Here is a 25,759-nt window from a genome sequence, read left to right on the forward strand (position 1 = left end):
AGAACCTGTACATCCTTTGTTTTTGAATCTTCTTTATAATCAATTGGTTAATTCTCAGACATTTCATGAGCACTTACTAATGAGTGCCAATACTGTGCTTGGTGCTAGAAATATAAAAATGAAATACAAGGCCTTTGAGAAGCTAGTGGGACAGAGTTTCAGAAGAACATGTTGTTTGAACTGATGTTTTAGCTAATAGCAAAGAAAATAATTTTTTCCTCTCCAAAATAATGCACTTATGTGACATTGGAAATATAGTGAAATCGGAGATTTATTATTTATTGTTAAAGAACCACCCAGTAGAACATGTTTGAGAGCACAGGCTTTGGAGCAAGGCAGAACAGAGTTTGAAACCTAGCTCAGCCTGTTGGCCATTTGACTTTGGGCCAGTTGCTTAAGCTTAAGAAGCCTTATTTTTCTTATCTGTAAAAAGGGGGTGATAATATTACTGACCTCTTAGGATTGTCATAAAGATGAAAGGAAAACATGTATAAAACACTTAACCACAGTGCCTGGCACATGCACATGCCTTGTTCAGTATGGTTATTTTTATTGTTGATTTATTCTCATATATCAGGGCTAAGGAAAAAAAGACGAGGTAGATGGATAAATGGATAAAGGTTGAACCTGGGATGGGAGTTGGGGAGGGAAGGGAGTACATTGAAATTGAAGAGTGATTACTATAAGACAACACAGGAATTAGATTTTCAAAGAGTGCAGTTCTCTTTCTCCAGAAGTTTGTTTTCACATGGAGAACAGTTAGCTTGACAGGGATCAGTTAGCTTAAATTTTTAATTCTCCTCTGCCTGACTTCTTCCTTCATACTGGATATAATCATTAGGCCCAAGAAGTCATTAAAGTGTTTAATAAGGTTATTAAATTGACTAACTGCTGCTACTGAAGCAATTTTCATAGGAAATCCATATGATTCTAGTTATGGAACTTGGAGCTGTCCTCTGCGGCTGACAGGCTGTCAACATTCCTTTGAAGGATGGTGGGCAGCGTCATGAGGGATGTATCTAATTAAGTGATTATAGGTGAACCTTGGCTTCCTGGGTGTGCTATTCGTAGCTGGCAGTATCGCAAAACTTCACTAATTCCTACTAATTGCAGATTGGGGGAGGGGGGCCCATCTGAATTATAGAATATTTTAAAATAAATGTACTTTTATTACTTTCAAGTACATATTTTAACTCCAACTATGCGAACAAATTGTTGTCTGGTACAAGTCTTAGGGGACTCAAGTTATTGGCGCTCTCAGAATGATTTTCAATTATTTCTATGTAAATAGGTGCTTCTGGAGTTCTTTAGGGTGCTTGAAAACAGTTGATTCTCATAGATCTTAAGCATTGCTCTTGTAGCCATGTGCTGTTAATTGGCACACCCTGAGAGGAAGGGGTTTGTTAAATTAAGATAAACTTTAGACCAGCTGCTAAATAACTTACCATTAATTCGTGGAGTCCAAGAACCCAAGTGGATGAGGTTTTTATTTCAGTTGAAGTTTGATCTCATCTTTTTTTTTCCTGAAGCCAGTTCATTTATTCCTGTAGGCATGCATTTATTCATTAAATGATATTAATGGACAGCATTGGTTGTACCAGGCACTCAAGTCATGCTGGACAGCCTAAGCTACCCTAAAGGAGCTTAGCATCTAGTGGAGGAGGCCTGCAGGTAATTACAGTGCAGTAAGGCATGGTGAAGAGGGAGGATACCCAAGGTCTGCCCAGAGGCAGTAGGGGCTCGGAGTAGAGTCAAATTAATCAGACTGGGTGAATCTGAGGATTTCCAGAGGAATTCCAGAAGGATTTCTGGAGACTGAGTTGCATTTTGAAAATGGATTGGAGTTAGCAGAACATAAAAGAAAGAACCAGATGATGGCGATGAAGGAAAAAGCAGAAACTGGAGTGAGGACAGCAGTGCAGGCAGAGAGAACAGCATGTTCAAAGGCATGCAGGTGTGAAATTGCATGTTGTGTATGGGGATGTAAGCTTCGCCTTTGGAGATAAGGAGAGTGAAAATCATGAAAGGCTATATTGTGCTAACTACAGAGTTTGAACTTGATCTTGAAGGTTATGGGGCAGGTTTTGTAGGATTTTCAGCGGGAAAAGGACATCATCAGATGTGTGCTTTGGAACCATTCTTGTTTTAGTGTGGGGGATGAATTATGGGCCCAGAGATCAATTAGCAGCCCTTGCATTAATGTTGGGCAAGCAGTCCTTGGGTCAAAGCACTCACAGAGGGAATAGAGTTGTGGGTGGATCAAAGAAGGGTGAATCTGGAGGATGTGGTCAGTGAGTCAAATAGAGAAGTCTGGGGACTCTGGGTTTCTGGCTGGGGTTGCTGGGGATGAGATGCGGAGGAGGATGTGCGAAGGGTGTGGACTCTCTGTGCTCGTGGGATTTCCCAGTGAGCTGTCTAGGCAGGAGGCTGGGTATGTGGGGAGATGCCTGGGCTGGGATGGAGAGAGAATCATCAGCTCATGCTGAGCACTTGAAACCATATGTTTGGATGAGGTCGTCCTGGAATCCTAACAGGGTGTGAAGAACAGCAGCCTGGGATGGCTCTCAGGGCAACAGCAACGTTGAAGGGAACGAGAAGGAAGAAAGTTCGCCATTTAGCACTTCAACCAAGTTAAAGATTTTCAGGATTGAAAAAGCATTTGGAGCCTTAGCACCACAGTTAATTTTGAGTGTTCATTTAAAGTGCATTGCTGTGTTCTTAGGAGATTCTTTTTCCAGCATGGCTTTAGAATATGTTTTCAACATATCTTTCCTACATAAAGATTAGTCATAATGAGTAATAATAATGGTACAATCCAAGAATTACAATCCACTAAGATGAGGAAAGTAGATTCTTTACTGTAGAATCTACAGTATTCATTATGGTGTTCATTCCTTTTACAAATATTATGAGGGGCCTGCTCCAAGCAAGTTCTGTGAAATCTTTAGGTCACTCTGCCTTTCCCTGAAAAATTACAGTATTAAAGTATTTGCAACTAGGTTCTTAAATTAATAAATTTTTACTTAAAAAAAGATATACATCTGGATTAGCTTTTCTGAATTGCTTATTGCCAAGGTCTATGGGAAGACCTCTGTGCTTTGGGTTTATAAGCATTTTCCTTTCTATGTAATAATAGTTGACTTTCATGTAGCACTTAATGAAAATTTCCCCAGTGCTCTCACAGGTATTTTTAAATTTGATCCTCCTAACCAACAGCTGAGATGGGCTGGACAGGCATCATTCCTATTTTCCTGATGTAGAATCGGAGGCTCAGTGAATAATTTCATAATTTAGGAAGTAAGTGAACCAGAATTTACCCCTGGTCTTGTGACCACAATTTCAGTGCTCTTTCCATGAAAAGGGACATGTTACCAAAAGTGTAGACTGTCAGTAGTTAGGCAGTAGTGAACAAATACGGGGAAAAAAGTCCTGATTTTTTTGAGAACTATTTGTCATTACTACCATCTTCAATTAATAATATGTTGAGTGTTCAAGGGGTCTGTGATGCTGTGGTAACTGTGGATTTTATAATTTTAGTTCAGAAACCTTTTTTTAAATGACAGGTTTGTAGAAAATTGACAAACGCATTTCTTTGTCTTTTCATTTTTGTTTAACCTGAGTGGAGGCCCACTATTTCAGTAACAGGTGCATATCTTCTACTGTTAATATGGAACATTGAGGTGTTGGAAATATTTAATTTCCCCTGTGGGATATTCAAGAACTTCTGCCTCTCCAGTGGAAAAGTGGAGCTGCCAGCACCCTGTGAGGGAGTGTGGCTTACATGTGACCTGATGACTAGCAGCCTTCTCCCTTAGGCTGGCTTAACGGGGGTAGGATAACTTTGTCAGCCCTTGTCAACATTCTGCCTTGCCCTGGGTGTGTTGGGGGCATTTGGAGGGTTAGATGTGGTCTACCCTGGATTCTGGTCTTCTCTCCTATTCCTGACCTATTTGTCCTTCTGTTCATTGATTCATTGATGATTGATTCACTCCTTCTAAGAACTATGGATGTGTGAAAAGCACTCTGGGAAAATGAGTTACACACACACACACGCACACACACGCACTAAGGGCAGGGTGCCTGGGTTCTGTTTCATTTCCACCTCTGGGCAGGATCTACTGTACCCTGACCCAATCACACTATATGTAAGAGGGCTTCTTATTAACAATTGTCTTTACAGTCCCTCTTATAATTTAGAATATGCTGTTAAGAAAAAATGGCCAAAACGTTTAGAGTATTGCTATATTGTTGTCTTGTTTTTATTGTCTGTCTTCTAAATGACTTTAAAAATACATAATGAAAAGATTTTAAAATAAGACTTTTTGGAACATTAACTCATCATCCCTGTATATATACTGAGGGCAAGCAGTGGGGCAGAAGTCTCCAATGCAAGAGCAAAGCATTACTTTAGAAGGTGAACTTGATAGGTGGCAAAAGCGATTTAAGGGAATGTGGACTATTTTTCTCCTTCTCTCTTAATCCTCTGTCCTGAAAATTCTCATTTTATTATCTGCATAACAGAATGGAGGTGCTCTGTCCAGAAAACCTCATAATCTTTTTTCTTCTTCTGCTCTAGAGCGCTGACGGCCTGCTTTTCAGATGTGCCAAAGCAAAGCAGTAAGAAATGCCTAAAATTTCAGCCCTGAAGTCTTTTTTTTTCAAAACAAAAAGTTAAAATATTTAAAATGAAATACAGTTAGCAATGAATTGTTGTGCCAAACATAACACTTTTTTTGTTGTACGTTTTCATATTTTAAAATTAAGCTGATTTAGTGAAGAGCACTTTTTAAAAAAAATATTGTATTTAAAATTTTACCCCCTATCTCCTGTTCTTATTATCTTTAAAAAGGAACAAAATGATCTACTTTGTATTTTTTTTAACTTTTCTAACTCTTATCTATAACATGGGGTTGTTATGAAGATGAAATGATTTACTACATGGGAAAGTATATTTTTAAAATACAAGAGTGTGTCAAAGGTGCTCATCTTTCTATTACTAAGTTAGTAGTGCTTATTCTCAGGAAGTCGGGGTGCACACACAAAGTCATTTTCAGCTCTCCTTGCTTGCTTTTCACATGACCTTTGTCACTCTTTCTTACTTGTGTTCTAGCAAGTGATTTATCAGGCAGGGCCTATAATAGTTTTAATTCAGAGAAATGAAGAAGGTAAGAAATGACCACTTTTAAAACTTGATAAAAATGTGAACCTATTTTTCATGATGCAAAATTAAAAATCAGTTTTAGAGTATCTGTTCTTATTGTCTTCACATAACCTGTAAAGCTATCCAAAAGTGCAACCAGCTCGGTTTTGCGTTATTGTAAAAATTCCATTTGTGGCAACAGCGTTTTTTAGACTTCCTGTGGTGCCTGATTCATTAACTTCTTGTTTTTTAAAGGATTACAACCACATCGGTTAAAGCTCATTTCAGTTTTGTTCTTGTACAGTCGTTTCTCTCAGCCCTTCTTAGCCCTACTTGCGATTCTGAAACCTGTTTCTTTGCTTGTGATGCCCTTACAGGAATTTGTAAGTGTTTGGGTTCGAGATCCTAGGATTCAGAAGGAGGACTTCTGGCATTCTTATATTGACTATGAGATATGTATTCATGTAAGTATGCCGTCAGTAGTCCATAGAAATCATAGTAATTTTTAGGTAGCATACATTTGATGGGATACTATGATATACTTATAATTGAAATTTATAAAAATTTTTCTAATTCAAAGAACTGAATTTGAATGATTACAATTAGTGCTTGTCTCTTAAATGAAGTAGTACGATGGTTCCTAAAGTTCTTTATTTGAATTCCTTATTGTACCTTTGTTAATATTTTAATGTTTATTGCCTTCATGTATGAAGATGTGAATACATCTAAAATTCAGAAAGTTTTTAGAGCTCATTAATGGTATTTCTTTATGATCTGTTACAGCATATTTCTGGAGACTATATTGCCTGATAAATCTTAGGTTTTGAGAGGATGTAGAGTTCTCTGGAAAAAGAGATGTGCAGTGTTTTATATGTAGAACAGGAAAGTAGGAAATGAATATATGGAATTATTTTGCCTTAGTCTCAATTCTGAGTAATTAAGATAAGTAAATAACTAGAAATGATTTACTTTACTTGGAAGTAGTACTGTATCATAATCTCTTGAGCAGTGTTGTGTGGTGTGTCGCCTCCTCTGATTATCTTGAATAAAGGTCAGCAATCTTTTTCTGTAAAAGGCCAGGTAGTAAATATCTTTGGCTTTGTGGGCCATACAGACTCTCAAAATTACTCAGTTCTGCTGTCGTAGGGTGAAAGTAGCCATAAACAATACGTAAATGAATGAGTGTAATTGTGTTCCAATAAAAATTTATTTGTGAAGACAGATGGTGGCTGGATTTGGCCCACCGGTGTATATAGTTTATTGGCCCTTGATCATGAAGATAGTGACTTCTTTTGTCTAATTTAGTCCAGACTTTTCTTGAGAGCATGGAAATGGGCTCAGATTTTATCTGTGACTGTATAGAACAGGTGAGATAAAATTTAGCCATCCTTTGATCTTCACATTGTTAATAGCTACATTGGTATATTGGGTACCCAGATACCACCCACAAAACTTCTCTTTTTTCTCCTTTCTTCCCTTTTTTCTTTCAAAGTTCCCCAACTTAGAAAATAAAGTAAAAACTCAGAATTGCTTTTTTTGATGATTGTGTTGAAGGCCATTGCCAGGGTATGCCATGTATTTTGATTTTGTTTTGGTTTTACTCATGAGGTCACACCAGATATGCATTCTGTGTGGAAAATTATAACACAAATATGTAAGACTAAGCATTTGAAAATGAAATGAAATTCTTTAGTTGCCTTTTGACTTCCTCTAAAAAATTTGTGGGTCCTTATGACACACTATAGTAGGCATGAAATTTAATTATCTTCAGGGAGTTAGTGAAAGTATAGATCCTTCTCTTCTACATAAATAACATGACGTGAATTCAGAAATGTCCATCTAAAACCAGAAATAATGGGTTCCACACATGTTATTTGGTGGCGGCTCTGGTGTTTCTCTGAGATGCTAATAAACTGACAATGAATAAATGTTCTTGGCTTGATAGATAGCAGAAACAAGCAACTAGATTTAGAGGAACTTAATAAATTAGTGATCTCAGTGTAGCCTGATCCTGGAGAGGCTTCTACCTATTGTTGTACGATTAGGAATGGGTGGGGAGACTGGAGAGTTCTAGTTACCCTCACTTAGATGCTGTACCCATAGAGCTTTGCAGGTAGAGAAGCTGGTGTTTAACGCACTTAAACTAACCTCAAGGGAAATGATACCAGGCAACTCCGAAGTTGTAGCATTTACTTGGAATTTTAAACTAGTGGACTGCCGAGGTGGGTAGTCCTTCATATATCCTCTCCTGAGCTTGTCCTGCAAACGAAGGACTTATAGACAGACCCTTGTCTGGTGCAGGCACCAGATGGATCTCCAGTTATTGCATGCACAGTGATTCTGAGCAAAGAAATGAAAGGCAGTTGAACTGAACTCCATCTCTGCCTGAGGTTCAAGAGGCCCTGCAGTGGCCCGGTCCCCTCTGGGGAGAGAGCACTGAGAGGATACTCACCCAGGCCTTGTTAGGGCACGAATTCTGGAGTAAACGGCCTGCTGCCTGAGTCCCTAAGGGTCACGTTAGAGGGAGGCCCTGGTGTGCTTTGAAATCCACACACACAACATTATTATTATTATTATTATTATTTTATAAATTTATTTTACTTATTTATTTATGGCTGTGTTGGGTCTTCGTTGCTGCGCTCAGGCTTTCTCTGGTTGCGGGGGAGCGGGGCCTACTCTTGGTTGCGGTGCGTGGGCTTCTCATTGTGGTGGCTTCTCTTGTTGCGGAGCATGGGCTCTAGGCATGCGGGCTTTGGTAGTTGCGGCACGCGGGCTCAGTAGTTGTGGCTCGTGGGCTCTAGAGCGCCGGCTCAGTAGTTGTGGCACACAGGCTTAGTTGCTCCGCGGCACGTGGGATCTTCCCGGACCAGGGATCGAACCCGTGTCCCCTGCACTGGCAGGCAGATTCTCAACCACTGCGCTACCAGGGAAGTCCCACAACGTTATTATTGTGCCACAGACTCCATCCAGTGCGTTTGCTGCTGTATCATCCATGACGGGATTTAGGCCAGTAAGTATTTTGAGGGCAAGTCTCTTAACCTCTCTGCATCCTGAGGTTCTTTGAATTTTAGGAAGTTCAGGGATACCAGGAACTGTGCCATACATTTCATGGGAACGGTTAGGAACTAATGCACGCCATCACTGACACTTCCCAAGGAAAACAGCGGCTGGGTGCTTATTAAGTGGTAGATTGATAACAGTTTTTGAAATGATATAAATCTTGGGGGCAAAAAAATTTCCCATTTGGCAGTGTAAAGATTATGAAATAGAATTTTGAAATTAATAGGCAGAATAGAGATCTTCTTACAAAACCCACAGACAAATAAGTCAGTCTCTTGTTTTACAGAAAGGAGAAACACACATATTTACCAGCCTTGTGTTTACCCAAAGGAGAAGCATTGCTGTTTTGCTTTGGGTAGGGACTTTGAGGGTGGCTTTTTCTAAGTCTGCCTTAAGGTAGCTGGAAGGAAACCAATGTCTAGTTACTAATAATACTATTAAGAGATAACATTTGCCATGTGCATATTATCAATCCTAATAACAACAACCCTGTGAAATTGGGATGTACTATTTCATCCCTATTTTACCATTCAGGACACTGGAGTTTAAGTGACTTGCCTTAGAGCAGAGCCAGGACTGGAATTTGGGTCCTCCATGCACATGCTCGTCCTGTGCACCACATGTCTCTTTTTACTTGATCATGCTTCCTTGCACATCTAAGTAGAGAAGGGAAATGCTGATCTCTTGTTTAAAAGTGATTTCAGGATTCTGGGTCATTTGTGTGATCTGTGGCGATGGCCATATCAAGGACACAACAGCTTCTGCGATGTCATGTCAAGGACCAAGAGAAGGTGTTTCTAATCCCCAAAGGCTTCTCCACGGATGGATGGATGGGGTTGAATGCAGTGGATGACCCTGAGCTCTTATTGGTCACTTATTCTTCAGGATTTGTTTAATGTTTGTGATTTGTCTCTGAAGGGAGTGCTAATAGGTGAGCAGGAAGCTACTTCAGGACTCAGGGAAGGGCAGGGTCATGCCTTGCCCCAGGACAACACTGCTCATTTATGTCACCCCAGCTGTCTTCATGGATGCTACATTGGTGGGTTATGTGCACGATTTGAGTCTGGCATAAATGCAAATGTATTTTTGATTTTTTAAATCCTACTTTAGATGACTATTGGGGGCATATAGGGAGTTATAGATATAAGAAAAGCATTTTTTCCTCAAGTGAGGTTTATATTTTTTGTTTTCTTTAAACAGACCAATAGCATGTGTTTTACAATGAAAACATCCTGTGTACGAAGAAGATACAGAGAATTTGTGTGGCTGAGGCAGAGACTCCAAAGTAATGCATTACTGGTGTAAGTGATTTAAAGAGTATATTGTGGAGACCTTATTATTATATTCAATATTTTAAAATTTGACATGCCACTATATATAAAATAAACAACAGGGAACTGTATTCAATATCTTGTGATAACCTATAATGGAAAACAATCTGAAAAACAATGGAAAACACCTGAAACTAACACAGTATTGTAAATCAACTATACTTCAATTAAAAAATTGACATGTATTAAGATATATAAAATATGAAGGATTTTGTAGGCTTTCTTCTTGATCGCAATATATAGCTTTAGTTATTTTTTTTGGCCACTGCATCTGAATTCAAAACTTATCACTTGAATTATACCAACTTGTGTGAGTATTGACCATGAAAGTCCTCAAAAATGTTTAAAAATGTTTTTTCTTTAAGTTAATTGATTTTCTCACACCCGTATTGTATAATATAACCATATAATATGTATATAATAGTTGTGTGCACGCACAATTTGCTTTCATTTTGAGGGATTTCTGTAACAAAACCACCTTAATTTGATGATTAAAAACATTTTTTTTCTTTCTCATAAGACAACTGCCAGAACTTCCATCTAAAAACCTATTTTTCAACATGAACAATCGCCAGCATGTAGATCAACGCCGTCAGGGTTTGGAAGATTTCCTCAGAAAGTAAGTGTGCAGAAACTTTTGCAGCCAGACGGGAGATATAACTCTTTGCAAGAGTTGAGTGTCCTGTGATCAAGTCGGAGAGAATGTTCCCATTTCTAAAATGCTAGTAATGTGCTCTGGAGGGACGCTCAGTAGTTCATTTCCTATATTAGAGCACCATCTTGTGGCTCACATTACACAGTGCATATTCGGGACCAAACTTTCCAGAAAGAAAACAATCAACTAATTGAATCAGATAATAAATATATACTCCCTTAAGCTATAAAGCAGAGCCAAATTGCTTGGGAGTTTAGCTGACAAAAGTAAAATTTGCCAGGAAACAAATGTGCCTTATTAAAAAGGCACTTCTTAGAAATTCTCTTTATTTACAACATTTAGGATCGACAGACCAAAATCAGCTCTACGTTGGGCTGCTAATACCATTCTGAGCTCCTCTAAATGAATAGCTTAATGATACTCTTTGGAGAGAATGTTTATAAGGGAGTATTAATTGGTGTTTGAATAGTCTCGGTGGGTTATTAACTCTGGGGTACTTGGTGATGGTTGGTACTGCAGTGAAAGTGACTTGAATTCACACTGCTATAATTCCCCTTTTTTTCCACTCTGGAATGCTGGAATACCTACCTATCCCACGGGACAACACAGTGGTTTGCACACAGACCCTAAGGCCAGACTGCCCGGGTTCAAATCCTGCTTCTGCTACTTATTAGCTGGGGACTTGGGCAAGTCTTTTACCTCCTCTGTGCCTGTGTTTGCCCATCTATAAAATGGGGTAATAATAGTAGCTACTTCATAAGGTTGTCGAGAGGATTAAATCAGTTAACGAATGTAAAGCACTCACAACAGACTGACATATAATGTGTGGTATCCAAGTATCGGCCATTATTATTTTTTTTTTTTTAATTAATTTATTTTATTTATCTTTGGCTGTGTTGGGTCTTCGTTTCTGTGCGAGGGTTTTCTCCAGTTGCGGCAAGCGGGGGACCACTCTTCATCGCGGTGCGCGGGCCTCTCACCACCACGGCCTCTCTTGTTGTGGAGCACAGGCTCCAGACTTGCAGGCTCAGTAGCTGTGGCTCACGGGCCTAGCCGCTCCGCGGCATGTGGGATCCTCCCAGACCAGGGCTTGAACCCGTGTCCCCTGCATTGACAGGCAGACTTTCAACCACTGCGCCACCAGGGAAGCCCCCCGGCCATTATTTTAATGCACTTAAATGTAATAGCTTTGAGCTAATTTTTTTATCTTCCTATTTTGTAGATAAGGAAATAGGATGAGTCCTATGACCACTAGTTAGTGGCAGGGCCACTAACAGGAGACCCTGAACTGTCTTTTTCTACTAGCTTCAGGATCTGAAGCCATCTCCTTTTGAGTTTCCTACACGGTAACTTTGAGCTAGCCTGAAATAATATACTGCCCTCTCCCCATATGGCTCACTCATCAAGGGTTTGGGTATTAAGTATCCACATGAATATTAACATTTATTTCTATTAGATTGATATCATGCTTTTCCTTTGAGAGGGTCATGGAGACATACAGAAACATCCAAGATTATAAACTGAGGGAGGGCCGGAAGAGAACAAGAAGGCAGAAGAATAAAAATGACAAGAGACCAGAAGAATTGATTAACCGAGCCAAGTTCTCGGAAAACCTCACAGTGGTGTTCTTTGGGGTATCATAGGCATGACAAAGACCCAGTCAACTTTCTTCTGCCCTTTCCCTTTGGGGATAGCTCCAATTTTAACTGTCTGTATGGGACCCAGGTGGCTAATGGCCTCTCCCTTAAGACGTGGTCCCCGCAGCCAAATTTGCAGAGTGGCTTGTCGCTCCAGATGCTGCTCAGGGAAGCTGCAGACTGGCCATCGCCAGTGAGGCCTGGACAGAGCTAGTCAAATCCTGCAGTCCCCATAAGCGTTGGGGAGCTATGTGTTTTTGGTAGAGAAATCTCCTTATTTGAGATCAAAGGACAGCCTGTGTCTCTATATTTATGTTGCTGGTTAAGTGCAGGGCATGTGTTTTTCGACCAGGAATCACTTCATTGTTTTAAACATGACCTTTCCTTGCACAATTGGTCAACCAGATTCATGTCAGAGTGAGAGTCATTGGGCTGCAGAGGGGTTGTGCTTAGTTACTCTAGGTTGTTTTGGCATGCTGTGTCGTTTGGCAGTTTGCTGGTTGAATTTGATGCAGAGGTCATAATGGAAAGTGTCGTGGGTCAGGGGCTTGAGGAACTGGGTTCCAGGTCTCCTGTGAATCTTGGCTCCTGATTATTTTCTGGCTCTTCGACCTTGGAAAAGTCACTTCATTCCTGTGAGCCTTGGTTTGCTAGAAAGAATGCAATAATGTAACACATGTATTACCGACCTCATGGGTAGTTAAGTCATTCAGAGGATGGCTTGGAAAGGACTCTGCAAACCTATTTATTAAGTGACTGCTTTGGACCAGGCTGGGTACTGGGGATATAGGACTGCACAAGATGGACACATATCCTTGACCTCTTGAAGCTTCCATTCTAGTGGGAAGCAACTATATACATACCAGGGATGGCTAGATTCGTTAAAATTGGATCTGGATTACCATCCAGAAGTCAAATCATGAAACAGACACCAAGTTCTCTTGTGATGTTATTTGTTCCGTTATGGTCTGTGAACATTAGTCTCCAAGTGATGAGTTTCACATTAAAAATGAAAGCTGGTGCTTCTACGTGGTTTGAACCTGAAGGAAGTCTAATACCACACGGTTGGATTCAGTCCTGACCTAAATGCCCTGAATACTGTGGCCCTTCCAATCCTCCCCACCTTCTTTTCTGTGCCCCTCAGATTCTGATGCATAGTCTTTATGTTCTTTGTGTAGTTTGTGTAGAAATAGCAACCTCGCATATCTTTGCCCCGGGTACACCCCCTCTGTCACCCCAGCCTAAGTCCACTTTGGGAAACTGGATGTGACATGCAACTCAGCCATCTGTGTCCTGACCCCACCTTGATGTCCTCTGAGGCCCTGTTGGTTACCCATTAAGTAGGGCCACCGTTAGTAGCCTGTACCTTGTTTGTAGAGCACTTTCGGAACTTGAGAGGGAAACACCACAGCATTAAAATGTGAAACATGCCTGTGTTGTAGATTTTTAGCAGGTATTTTTAAAACTTGGTTTTTAGGTAAGTTTTGAAGTTATGAACTAAGAGCGCTATGTATGTTCAAACCCTTTGAAACCAAAATGCTGCTGTCTCTGTGCATAGGTGTGTGTCTGTAATACAAATATATATTTTTTCCATTTCAAGGTCATTTGTGAAGTAATACATAATTAATAGCAAAGTACATATCCAGGCCGGTCTTCATAGAGGAATTAGAAAGTTGTTTCTTTGCCAGGATATCAAATAAGAGTAATTCATACTATTTTATTGAACACTGGCTATGTTTAGCTTTTTACATGTTTTATCTCAATACTTACAATGTTAGGAGTCAGGTTTCATCTCAATTTTATAGACAAGGAAATTATAAGAAAGGTAGAGGCACTATATTAATCCCAGGAACTGGCAGGTTTATAATTAGAACTCTTAAATGCTAGCTAAATTTGGTCAGTATGATTGTGAGATTTTTCAAATGTATTCATTTTTCCTCAGTCTTGGCTATAATCTCCCTTTTGGGTCTCCCCTCGCCCCCCGGCTACTTTTAAATTGTAAGTCACTTTTACTAATAGTTATGAAAAAAGAATTTATAGACTAAATTATAAACTCTGTTGGTAAGTCTCTAACTATGAAAATGGCATTCCTACTAATTTTTTACATTTGATTGCTATCACACATGGGAGCCAGCTTTCCTTCTTTACTGAATCCACCCCATTAATATAACTACATGTACCTTACAATGTAGACTTTTGTATTACAGTTTTGTATTTCTTAAAAATTTAAGGAATTGAATAAAAATTTTTTTTTTGCAAAAGGATACCATGGAAACACTACAGCTAGTTTTATACACACACACACACACACACACACACACACAATTTTTATAAGACTTTGTGTTCAATAGAGGGCACCACAGCACAGATCATGAGTGTCTTCAATGAAGATTTGTAGGTTTTATTTTTTTCTCATGGTAAGAGGTAAACAGGCTGAATTAATTTTTTTTTCCTACATCAAACTGCTAACCTTCCACACGCTATACAGATGTGTATATATATCATTATATTGGGTTCAGTAGACTCAGGGCATCCTTAGTTAGGATTACATGGTTTTGCATAGCTATATATATTCTCAGCTGAACCAATATATAATACACCTAATAAAATCACGTTGAGGAAAACCAGATTTTCAGCTGTGTTTAATTCAAGGAAGAACAGGTTTTGCTTTGTTTAATTTATAAGTTGGTATGGAGAAAGGAATAACTTTTGACTTGTGTTGTAAATATCCTTTCAGAAATTCCTTTAAAATTCTAGAGGCTATGTTTTGTTCCTTTTATAAAGGCTTGAAAATTGTATACATTTATTTTTATGGAGGCTTATAAAGATGACATTTTATTGACTGTTTTACAAAGTACTCTTTATATTAAGTTTGAAGTTGATTTTCTGCTGTTAGATTTGTTGGTGGAAAATGTGGCACAAGTATGACTAAGGTAAAAATAAGGTTTAATATTATGATGGCAGTCACAACACTCTCTGATGTATAATAAACCAGATATTACTTAAAATGAACTAATTATGCTCACTGAACTGGATGGGAAAGCACTCTAAAAATTTTGTATTTTTAATTTTGGAATGAAATACGGGACTGAAAATAAAAATCCTAAATACAATAAAAAAGTATTTATGCTTATTTAAAACTCATACCCATGGAGTACGGTGGCATAAATTTAGCCAATCAGACAGAAGCAATTCAAAAAACCTAAACTGTGCCAGGCAGATGTTTTTGAACTCAGGGCCTGTGTGGGTGTTCAGATGTTCCCTGAACATCCTTCTCCCAGTTTAGAATTGTGAGCTGGGTGTGCCAGGCTCCCTCTGGCTGTTCACCTGTGTGTCCTCCAGATGGCAGTATTAAGCAGAAAAGAAAACACTGGGAAATGAGTCTAATGCACAGTAAAATTGGAAATTGAATTATAGCTCAAGAAAAAGGACAGTAGCCTTGAGGTCCCGATCAACCTGGACTCGATCACTTTTGTTTGCTGTACCCATGTGTTAGGTTACTAGCAAGTTAATAACAGTGTATGACCAGTTCAAGGCTCAGTAGAATTGCTTTAGACGTGAAATAACGCTAAAATGAATTTGTGTCCAATATCATTGGCATTAGTGCTCATTACTTTTGTGGTGTAATGCCTCGAACCATCTAAAATCAATTTTAAAGATTACCCATTATTTTATCAAGAAAGTACATTTCCAACAGAAACAAAGCAGTAAGTATAATCCCATGAACAGTTACTTGTAACATCGCTGGCAGGAAACCACTGACAAAAGGACACAGGAAACACTCCGTTCAAACTTCACAGCAAATGCAAGGTAATATTAATGGGTCGTTGCTATATAAATCTTCTCTTGATTTGAAGCATTTAAAACAAGAGTGGTAAACATTTATAAAGGTAGAAAATAAATCTCAAAGAGTAGTAAAAGGGATTTACTACTTTACTCCTTATACTTGGTAAATTAATCTTTATCATGTGATATGGTCATCTTCTGAGGGCACCCAGGGCAGAGGACATGGAGGGAGTGTAAATATTTAACTGTTTTGCTTGAGACTTTGCCTTTTAAAAAGGCACAAAGGTTTTCCTTTTCCTTTTAGTAGGTCAGTAAAGAATATTTCTCAAACTACATTTGTAAGCTTATTTGAAGCAAAGAGGACAGCTAGATTTTGGTTTTGATACTGTGCATTTTTAGACGCTCGCCTTCTTGAAGAAATAATTCTGTTTTATTTGGAAGAGAAGGAAGTATTCCAGTGGCCTTGGATTTTTAGTAAATTGATATGAATGGCCAAAAGAGACTTACTTATCTAATTACTTGTTTAAAAAATGCAGAATATAAACTAAGTTTCGTTTGGTATGAAATACATACTCTTTTTCATAGACCTCTATATGAAAAATCCCATGTTGGACAGAGTTATACTTGGGTTTCAGTGTTTCAGTTTTGTCCCCTATATCTGGTTTTAGTGTCTGTGTTATATCATTATCGAGCTATTAATAGAGACTAAATTATCATACATCAAAATCTTTGCTAAAAAGAGAAAACCAGTTTTTATTTAAATATAAGGGTATTCTTTGACATGCATTTCAGAAAAAGACACATTCACTGCTAATATGAATTTGAGCACGTGCAGATTTTGCTACAGGGCAGTTTTTCATTCTCCATGTAGTTCTGATGCACCTGCTGAAATTTGTACTCTCTTTGTAAACTTTGATCTTGCATGTGGGAAGGCTAGTATGTACTTATTACAAAATTATCATACTTTAATTACATATATGGTAAAATTGGCTGGGAGCAATTTTATTTAGGGACTCATTTTAAAATAGATACGCAGTGCTGCTGAAGATTTTATAGAAATTTCCAGTCAAGTTTAAGTATTCAAAAAAGCCACCTCTCAACGAGCCCTTGTGAACGTGTATATAAGCATCCTCGTAAAGTTTGAAAATGTAAGACATGCTGAGAAATCTATTGACTTTTCAATATAGTTTTTAATAGTCGTTGAAAGTTTTGATGTTTCATGACAGCCTAGCCAATAAAGATCACAGAATTGACATGCTGGTTGGCAGTAAATTTTTTAAAAGCAGAATAAATTTCTGTGACTATCTAAGCAAAATATTTCCATAATTAATCCACATGGTCACAACAGATGGTTAAACTGAAGAAATGTCCTTGAAGTTATTCTTTTAACAGATGTTCTTAACTATTAGCTTCATGTTTTTACTCACCTAAATTTCCAAATAATCGAATAAAAGTTAACATATGCTTTCATCCCTTTAATAGGAAGAGTCGCAATTGATGCCAGGTTTGCCATAGTAGAGAAATTACTTCAGTGGCACATTTCTAATGTTTTTTCTCTTTCCCACCCTATAATTGTCCATCCCCGTCCACTGGTCATGTCTCCTTTTTTCTTTTACATAGGGTCCTACAGAATGCACTTCTGCTTTCAGATAGCAGCCTTCACCTCTTCCTGCAAAGCCATCTGAATTCAGAAGACATCGAGGCATGTGTTTCCGGGCAGACTAAGTACTCTGTAGAAGAAGCAATTCACAAGTTTGCCTTGATGAACAGACGTTTCCCTGAAGAAGAAGAAGAAGGAAAAAAAGAAAATGATATAGATTATGATTCGGAAAGGTATTTCCTTGCATTTTGATTTAATGTATACGTATTTATATAACACATCGTGCACATATGCGTGTGTATAGATATATACACACACTCCACTTTTTTGTTGATGTAATACTAAGATAATGAAAAAATTAATTGACTGAGATTTCATTGAGCTGTGACAGTTCATCATAGAAGTCTTCACACACACCTCCACACTGAATTAATGAATGCAGTAGAAATTCAATTATCTGCATTCTGATTATGTGACTTTCATTTAGTCAGACTTGAATTATTCGCGTTTAAATTATCTAGCTAAAAAAATATCCAACTGCACTCCAAATGGCTAATTAAAAGTCCAAATTTCCTGTCTCTCTCTGTGACTGGAGATAATTAAAGTTCTCCTCTGTTACTCAGGCTTTGAGTGTGTTGTGAAAACCAATTTCCTCTTTTTATTATTTTCCCCCTCTCTTCTTTTCCAGTTCATCCTCTGGGTTTGGACATAGTAGTGATGACAGCAGTTCACACGGATGTAAAATGAGCACAGCTCTGCAGGAATCCTGAAAAATAATTGTAATGTTACCATTTTAGGAATAGCAAACTGTGTCCAGTCATAGAGCAGAAAGCTTGCTAATAATATATTCTTACCTAAAGCTCACTGTCATATTAAGTATTTAAATTCGTAAAGACGTTGTGTTGTTTATTAGTGGTATTTTTATGTTGTCCTGTTTTGGCTAAGCTTCTGTAAAAAGCTAAAAGCCAGTGAATGCAGTATTCTCCTTGATAGGCGCACACTATTGGTAAAACAAGATCCTGCCCTCAAATGAAATGATTTATATGTTTAAAAAAACCTAGTTGGCTTTATTGCATTTTAAAAGATAGGTAAATAGGTAGCATTTGAAATCCAGATAGAGAATTCCTTCTTGTATCACTGGGGCAGTGTTAGCATAAACACAGCAGGTATGGTCTGAGCCACTACGAAGACTTTCGGCACAGACCAGAATGCCTCTCAGACAGGCGGTTGGAATTCTGTGGGTAGCTCCCCTGCACTGGGAAAACACTTACTTTTGGGGTGGTTGATTGAAATATTTTAAGAGTGTTTAACCTTTCCAGTATTCTATTTCACACGTAAATGGAAAATGTATCTTATGAATAGAGAGACATGTTAAAATAATGTTTACATCTTAGAGAAAAAGCCCAGAAATAGCACTAGTCATTTTGCTTATATTTGCAATATATAGATTCAGAAATACATTTTCATTGTCCAAAATCAGCTTTAACACATGGTTTTTGGAAACAAACCATTTGTTTTCATTATCTATGTGTAATTAGAATTACAGGTTCATGATTTATTTTCTGACTTAATGTGCAGTTTCTTATCACTAGATAACTTTCAGTGTCAGTGACAGTTGCTTGTTACTTTTTTAAGTTAAAAGTAGGATCTTATAAAAATTAATAAATTTTGCCAATAAATATTCCCATAATTTAGAAAAGGATATGAACTTGCTAATTTCAGAATTAATTATTCATTTCTAAAAAGTCCTTTCTTTTAAGGCATTTGCCTGAGCATCTATAAATGCTTATTTTATAAAGCATTAATTAAATGTTTTTTTTCTTTTTTTAGTGGCCCAAAGATTAAATGTCTTAGATAAAGTACATTGAACGTCAAACTTTCAGATAAAGCAGCATTTTCTTGAGATAATTGTTCAAGTTTCTTCCTGTTGAATGGTACAAAATATCTCTGAAATTAACAGGAAGATATTTTTACATAACCGGTATAACTTGTTGCTTTAATTAAATATTACCTCACCTCATTTTATTTTAACCAGGAGTTTAAAAGTATTATTTAAAGAGCCTTTGAAATGCTTGTAACTAAGAACCAACAGAAAAAATTAAATTTAGAATACGCATGATCTCCTTAATTTCGCCTTTTTGTTTTTTGTTTGCTCTAAAACATTATTGAACTTTTCATAAATATTTTGATTTAAGGTATCTTGGATCTTGTTACTTTGTCATTTAAGACTCATTATTTTAATACAGGGGGAAAAAAAGATTAAGCAATTTCTTTTTATCTTGCTAACATGTAGTTTGCCATCCAGTCATTTGAATGTGATCCCTAGGTCCTTGGCAATACGTATTTGCATTCACGTTATTTCTGTTTTACTGCAGTTTTGAAAAGCATATAACGTGCCACCAATCGTCATGTGATTTTTAGATGATGTAACTATAGCTATCAAAATTGATATTAAGTAATGCCTAATACTGTGATATGTAAACTTCATGAGATCTTCATTTTCACATTAAACATGAAAAAATCAACTTCAGTTTGTTGGATCGCTTATTTTATACAAGAGAATATATTTCTTCTGTGTTAGATCTAAATTCAGTGTGTTTCTGAATGATTAGTAATTTTTAATGAATAATTTTGGTAAAATTTGGTTTCATATTCACTGTAGTTGTGTACATTTAAGGCGTTTAGCCTTGGTTTGGTTGTTTTGATATCTAAGCACTGGCTTCTTTAAACTGATTTCCTGCAGCTGAGATATTTAAATGAACTTCAGCCCCCAATGGCTTTCTTGTTTTGTTCAAGTCTCTTATTTTTCTCCGCCATATTTTTATAAAGCTTTCTTTAGAAAAAGAAAACAATTACTTAAATAACTAAATAGCATAGATGTTTATTTAAAACTATTTTAAATGTAACAGATTTAAAGAATTCTAATCCTGGTTGCTTTATGATTTACATACAAAAAACTGTATTTCCCTGGCTAATTCTTAAAGGGCACACTTATTCACCTATAAAGATAGTTTATGTGTTCTGTTTGAGAACTGGTTTTATATATAACCCAAAGGTGTCAACAATGAAAGTCAATAACCTGTTACTTAGGGCTTCTTTTAAAGTCTCACTTGGAAGAAAGTGATTTAAATTCTAGTTAAAATTTCAAGTTTTAAAAATTACTAAGGAAAAACAGAAATGTTAATCTTTAAGTAGTTATGTCCATTAAGATATTAAATATCTTGCAGGAGCTTTTTAAGCCTAGTTCACATTTTACTAAGTAATTAAATACAAACAAGTGATACGCAATAACCTTACTATAGTCTGGTAAAAAAAAAAAATTTCTTTTATGGCTATTAAGAATTTAAACAAATTCATTTACCCTAGCCACAATTACCATTATATCCCAACAGTAAACTGAATGTTGTTTTGAACTCAGTTTATGTTTTTTGGTGCCTTAAGGAGTCATCATTATTGAGCTACTGTGGTACAAATAAGGTTTTCAGTATTTCAGCTATAAAGGAAGACCCTTTTCCATGAAAGGCCTCTAAAATTTTAAGATAAAAATAACAAAAGTTAATTCTATTTCTAAATAGTTTTCCTCTTAATATTTAAATCACTTAGTTGGTATCCTGTGAATACAATGCAGCATCTTTTCAATGTAGGAACAATTTATTTCAATACAATTTTCTGCTTTTGTTTGGAATATAGACCTCTATTATATATATAATATATATACACATATTTTCAAATACACAAAGCTGACTGAAATTAGTTATTGCAGTTTGACAGTCAAAGCATAGATACAATTTCCTTTGCACATAAAGGTCACAAGAAATTAATACATTTTAGTAGAATGGAGTTCAAAAAGTTTAGGACGTAAATAAGCAACAATTTCTTTAAGTTTGAAGTATTAACAAAGGATTTTGGCTCTATTCTTTGCCATATGCAGCTCACAAACGAGTCACCATTGTTCCTTTAAGTCAGGCACAATTGCTCTTCACTCTTGCTGGAAACTTTTCTAGATCATTGTTATGAACAGTGCATTGGACACTAATTTATTTTAGCTGCGCAAACTCTGGTAGTGACCCTTTTCTCTTTCTCCAAAATTCCAAAGACTTGTTTTCAAAAGATAGGAAACGAGAAAAAAAAATTAAGCTACAATTTTCTGCGGAATTTAAACTCTGGTCTAAAGACACTATGCAAATGGTTTATGCTAAAGAGGAAAATACCCTTTCTCCCTCGACGAGAAGTGTAGACGCATCCAAAGCCCCACACCGCTTGTCTTTGCCGCTAGAGGCACAGCACGGGCATAACTTGCGGTTGTGTTTTTGCTTGTTTCTTACCTCTGGGCCTTCTTTATAGCTCTGCCCCCCACCCCACCGGCGGCGGCGCTCCCGCGGCGGCACCCGGCACGCCTGTTGGCTGCAGCGCCCGGCCGGCTCGCGCACACTCCCCGCGCTGCGGCCCGCACACGCGCGCTCCCGCTGCCTCCCGCCCTGGCCGCTCCGCCGGCGGCGGCGGCGGCGGCGGTGACTGGGTGGCAGGTAGCGAGCCGGTCGGCCTCGGTCCGGTAACCCATGGCAACCGCCCTGGTAACCCATAGCAACTGCGCGGTGGAAAGAAAGGGGGGGGAACCCGGGTGGAGGGGGGCGGCGGGTGGTGAGTGGGAACAACAACCGCAAAAAGACAGGATTTACAGCACCGACCTGCAGCGCCCCCTCCCCTGCCCATCTGCCTCGAACGTGGGCACCGCGAGGCCCCCTTCCCAGCGTTAGAATGACAGCTTGGCGGCTTGAGAAAAAAAAATAATAATAATGCAGAGGGGCCTGGGGTGGTGGGTTTGGTGCAGGAGGGAGCTTTGAATACCGATGACCCCCTGGGGCCTCCGGGTTCAGTCGTCTCCGGGGCCCCGCTGGTTTGGCAGCGCGCGTGGAGCCGGCCCCCGCTGCTCGGGTGGGTTTCGGGCTTAGCTGGGTCAGGGTGGCCGGGCCGGGGAGACGGCGGCGGCCGTTCTCAGTCTAGGGCTGGACCCGAGTCTTTGTTCTGCAGATGCTCGCGCGGCACTAAGGCCTCCGCCCCGCCGCCCGGCCCGAGAAGGGGCGACGACGCGCCGCCGGCGCGGGTGTGGTTCAGGCCTAGAGCGGCCCCGGAGCGTCCCGGGGTCGCGGCGGGGTTGGGGCCAAGCCCACGCGTTGCGAAAGTTTTACCTGCGCACGCACCGCACACATTAGTCGACCCCTTTCTCCTCTAGTCTCCCCAGAACCCTAAATAAAACCTGCGGGTGGGCGCGCCGTCGCGTTAATCCGTTAATCTGTCTGGGAAGGGAGCGGACCGACGACGCTTGGTGTCGGGACTGGCTCGCCGGGGAAGAAGTGCGTGCCTCTGGGTCCAGAAACGGCCCAGGGTCAGGGTTTAATGTGTGTGTGGGGGAGGGTGGGGGACGTATAGGGAGGGACAAGTCCCTCACCCCATCAGGCTCGGAGCCCGGAGGCCGAGCTTCCTTTACCCTGGAAAAAAGCGCGCGGCCAGTGGCGACCCGATGCAAGGCTGCGGGAGGACAGAGGGGGGCGCTGCCGGGCCAGCGCGGTGGCCCGGCGGTCCGCGACAGAACGCGCCGCCTGGGGTCTGGCTAGCTGTCTGTGTGGTGGCGTGGTGGCCTGGTGTTAGGGCTCCCAAGTGGAACGAACCCACGCCTCACACAGCTTTCCGTCGGTGCATCATCTGCTCGCTTGTGTATTCGCAGAACACCCAGCCCTCAAAAGGATGATGCAGGAAACACAACCGGAACAAGTTCCATTGGATACAGAGTACCTAGGTACTTAAAAAGTCCACCCCACCAGGAAATGTAGTGTGGTGAAGAGAGATGGCACTGGACGCCTATAGTTCTAGGTCTAAATCTAACTAGTTGTGATTCCAGGTGCATTTTGATGTTTTAAGAAGGATAAGGCCAGGATAATTTTTGAAGTCCTTTGAGATCTTAATCCTCAATTATTCTCCCTCTGTAGGTGTGTGCCAGTTACAAATACAAATAGCAAAGCCTACACAAAGACCTGCACAAGTATAACGTATATTTGTACAATACATGGTCCTGAAAAGGTGAGTAGATCAACAGTGTTTTATATATCTAATACTTTTACTGGTAAACAAAAAGGAAATTGGCTAAAGAATCCTATTTTAATCCCTTCATAAGGAAAAGAATCTTCTGAATATATGCTTTTGTTGCCACAGATCTTAGGGAAACTTGTTTTATTTTCACAAACATGCACGTTCTGGGCTCTGCTGCCTACTGGGCACCAGGTACAAAGGAGACTGTAAACTCTCAGACCTGTGTAAACTGTAAAAGATAGCTTGCCTGCCCTGGGATCCATTCAGTACAATCCCAGCCCTCTGCATAGTGGTGTACTGGGAGCCCTGTGCTGTAGTTTAATTTTTTTTTTTTTTTTTTTAACAAAAGCAATTACAGAAAAGTGCAAATTTAACGTGTGACATTTAACATTTTGCTGTGGCAGGCAGCCTCCACTTAAATGGGGCCTTTCTGCAGAACAACAGGAGCCAAAAGGCCTTGTGTCATGGAGTAATGTAAGACACAATCTGGGCTGCAAATGCACAATGAATCGGGAAGGATTTATGTAATTAATTGACCAGTCTTAACCTGTTATCGTGATGTAAGGAATTTGGAACTCATTAATTTGGGTTCTGACAGATTTCATATTAGAGCTGGCAAATATGGATTGAGCCTCTTATTCTTGTAGCAGCTGGAATTTCCATGACAGTGAGGATTAGTGAAGAAGACCTATTGCTGGAGTCAAACTGCCTCTTTGTAATCAGTAGCCCTGCTCTGTATTAAAAGGATAATGGGAAAAAAAAAAAAAGTAAGAAAAAAAAAAAGGAAAAAGCTTATTACCTGGCTGAAGGAGCGGAAGGGGCTGGTGCTCACACTGCTGGTATGTGTATTGAGCTCAAGCATCTGCAGTTGAATGGAAACATTAATTTCAATCATAAAGTTAGCTGGTTTCTCAAGCACCTTGAGAGCATGTGAAGGTAGAAGGGTCTCAGGGTCAGGTTTAGTATAGTTGTCAAAGTTAAAAGGGATTAAAAGATGGAGGCTTTGAATTTCCTCTGTGTGCACACAGAAATGTATGAAGAAGGACACAGAAGTCTTATGAGGGGCAAATGGCATTTTCTGAATATCATATCCACAAATGAGCGATTCAGAGCCCTGAAGGAGAAACTGGCTTTCTCAGGAGCCACTGACTGTCTCCTAGTCAGAGCTCCTTCGTGGACCTCATGAAACCCAGAATTCACATAATGAGCAGTTCGTCGATAATCTAATTTGTGTCCTTTTCACAGAATACGATGTTTAATGAATCACCCATTTGGAACTCTCTAGTTTCTTCTTTGAGATTTTAAGAAAATCCAGTAGAAATCTAACTTTCATTTTCACCCTCCTTGATAACCAGAAAAATGCTAGGTTGGAAAAAAGTTCCAAGATTAAACTAAATGCTTTTTCTTTTCCTTTCTTTCACAATAGGTTTCCCCAATTACTGTGCAACATGATAAGGTTAAATAACAACTGCCATAAGGATCATTAATACAGGAAGATAAGCAAAGTTGCACGTTTAAAACATTTTCAGGGTATCATTTGCCTCCTTCTGCTAATGCAGAATACAAGCACTGCATATTTAACTTTTTAGACATAAAGCCCAGTTGACCTTTTCTAGTATGTTATTCATACTAGAATATTCATAAATACTCTTCAAAGTTGGATACTGACTGCTCTTGAAATATGTTTTAAAATTTGTATATTACTTAAAAAATTTTCCAAACAACTTTAATTTTAATATAAGAAATATTGTTACAGTGTGAATCTTTGCAAAAACGAAAGGATTTCCAATCTCCTCTCCCACTTTTTTTGCTGTCTTGACTCCAACCAAATTCCAAAGTAAATAAGTTTTTTTTTTTATTTAGTGATAATGGGATATGATCTAGCAGTGAAGTGCTTGATACAAAGATTTGTTTTGTGATTATCTTGTTAAGGTGTGATTTCTTCAGCTTTGGTTCCATTTAAGTGCGTGCATAAAGACTGGAAATTTGCATCAGTATATTAATATTATCCTTCACTTTGAGAGCAAAAAAAGAGCTAGTAGTTGTTGTTGGTATTATTATTTCAGTGGGAAGTCTGTGAAGATAAACAGTTGATATCAGCAAGACTTGGATAACTAGTATAAACCTTGACAAGGGCGATTAATAGTGTATATAAACACACTTCAAATTTGTATACACCATCTCAGCTCTCACCTAGGGATTTCTTTGTATTTTTTTAAAAGGGTAATTTGTAAGTTGACAATTACAAGGTTATCAGCTCATGTGCTGTATGTACTGTTTATATATTGGAGGTATGGAATGGACACTTTGAAGTGTGATTTAGCCAAGAGGGTGTTGACAGGAAGGAAGTCTAGTGAACCAGGTTCTGGCTCTGCCACTAACGTGTACCCAAAGGCAACTCCCACCCTCTGTAGACTGCAGTTTCCTCATCAGTACAATAAGAAGACAATACAGAATGTCTTT

General features: G+C 38.9%; 1 protein-coding gene across 7 annotated transcripts in view; it reads left to right on the forward strand.

The window, feature by feature from the left end:
* Positions 1–18,714, forward strand: part of SNX10 (sorting nexin 10) — a 73,946-nt gene extending 55,232 nt beyond the window's left edge. For 4 of the 7 annotated variants that reach the window (XM_068549181.1, XM_068549182.1, XM_068549183.1 and 1 more), the window contains exons 3-7: positions 5,518–5,604; positions 9,401–9,501; positions 10,052–10,150; positions 17,230–17,442; positions 17,898–18,713. In XM_068549181.1, the coding sequence (XP_068405282.1) occupies positions 5,518–5,604; positions 9,401–9,501; positions 10,052–10,150; positions 17,230–17,442; positions 17,898–17,979 (582 nt within the window). In that variant the 3' untranslated portion in view covers positions 17,980–18,713. Of the gene's footprint in view, positions 1–5,517; positions 5,605–9,400; positions 9,502–10,051; positions 10,151–17,229; positions 17,443–17,897 lie in introns of all 7 variants that reach the window. The other 3 variants (XM_068549179.1, XM_068549184.1, XM_068549178.1) reach the window with 2 other exon arrangements.
* The last annotated feature ends 7,045 nt before the right edge of the window (positions 18,715–25,759 follow it).

Source organism: Eschrichtius robustus, chromosome 8, assembly GCF_028021215.1.
Source record: "Eschrichtius robustus isolate mEscRob2 chromosome 8, mEscRob2.pri, whole genome shotgun sequence".
In the NCBI taxonomy this organism is placed as follows: Eukaryota; Metazoa; Chordata; class Mammalia; order Artiodactyla; family Eschrichtiidae; genus Eschrichtius; species Eschrichtius robustus.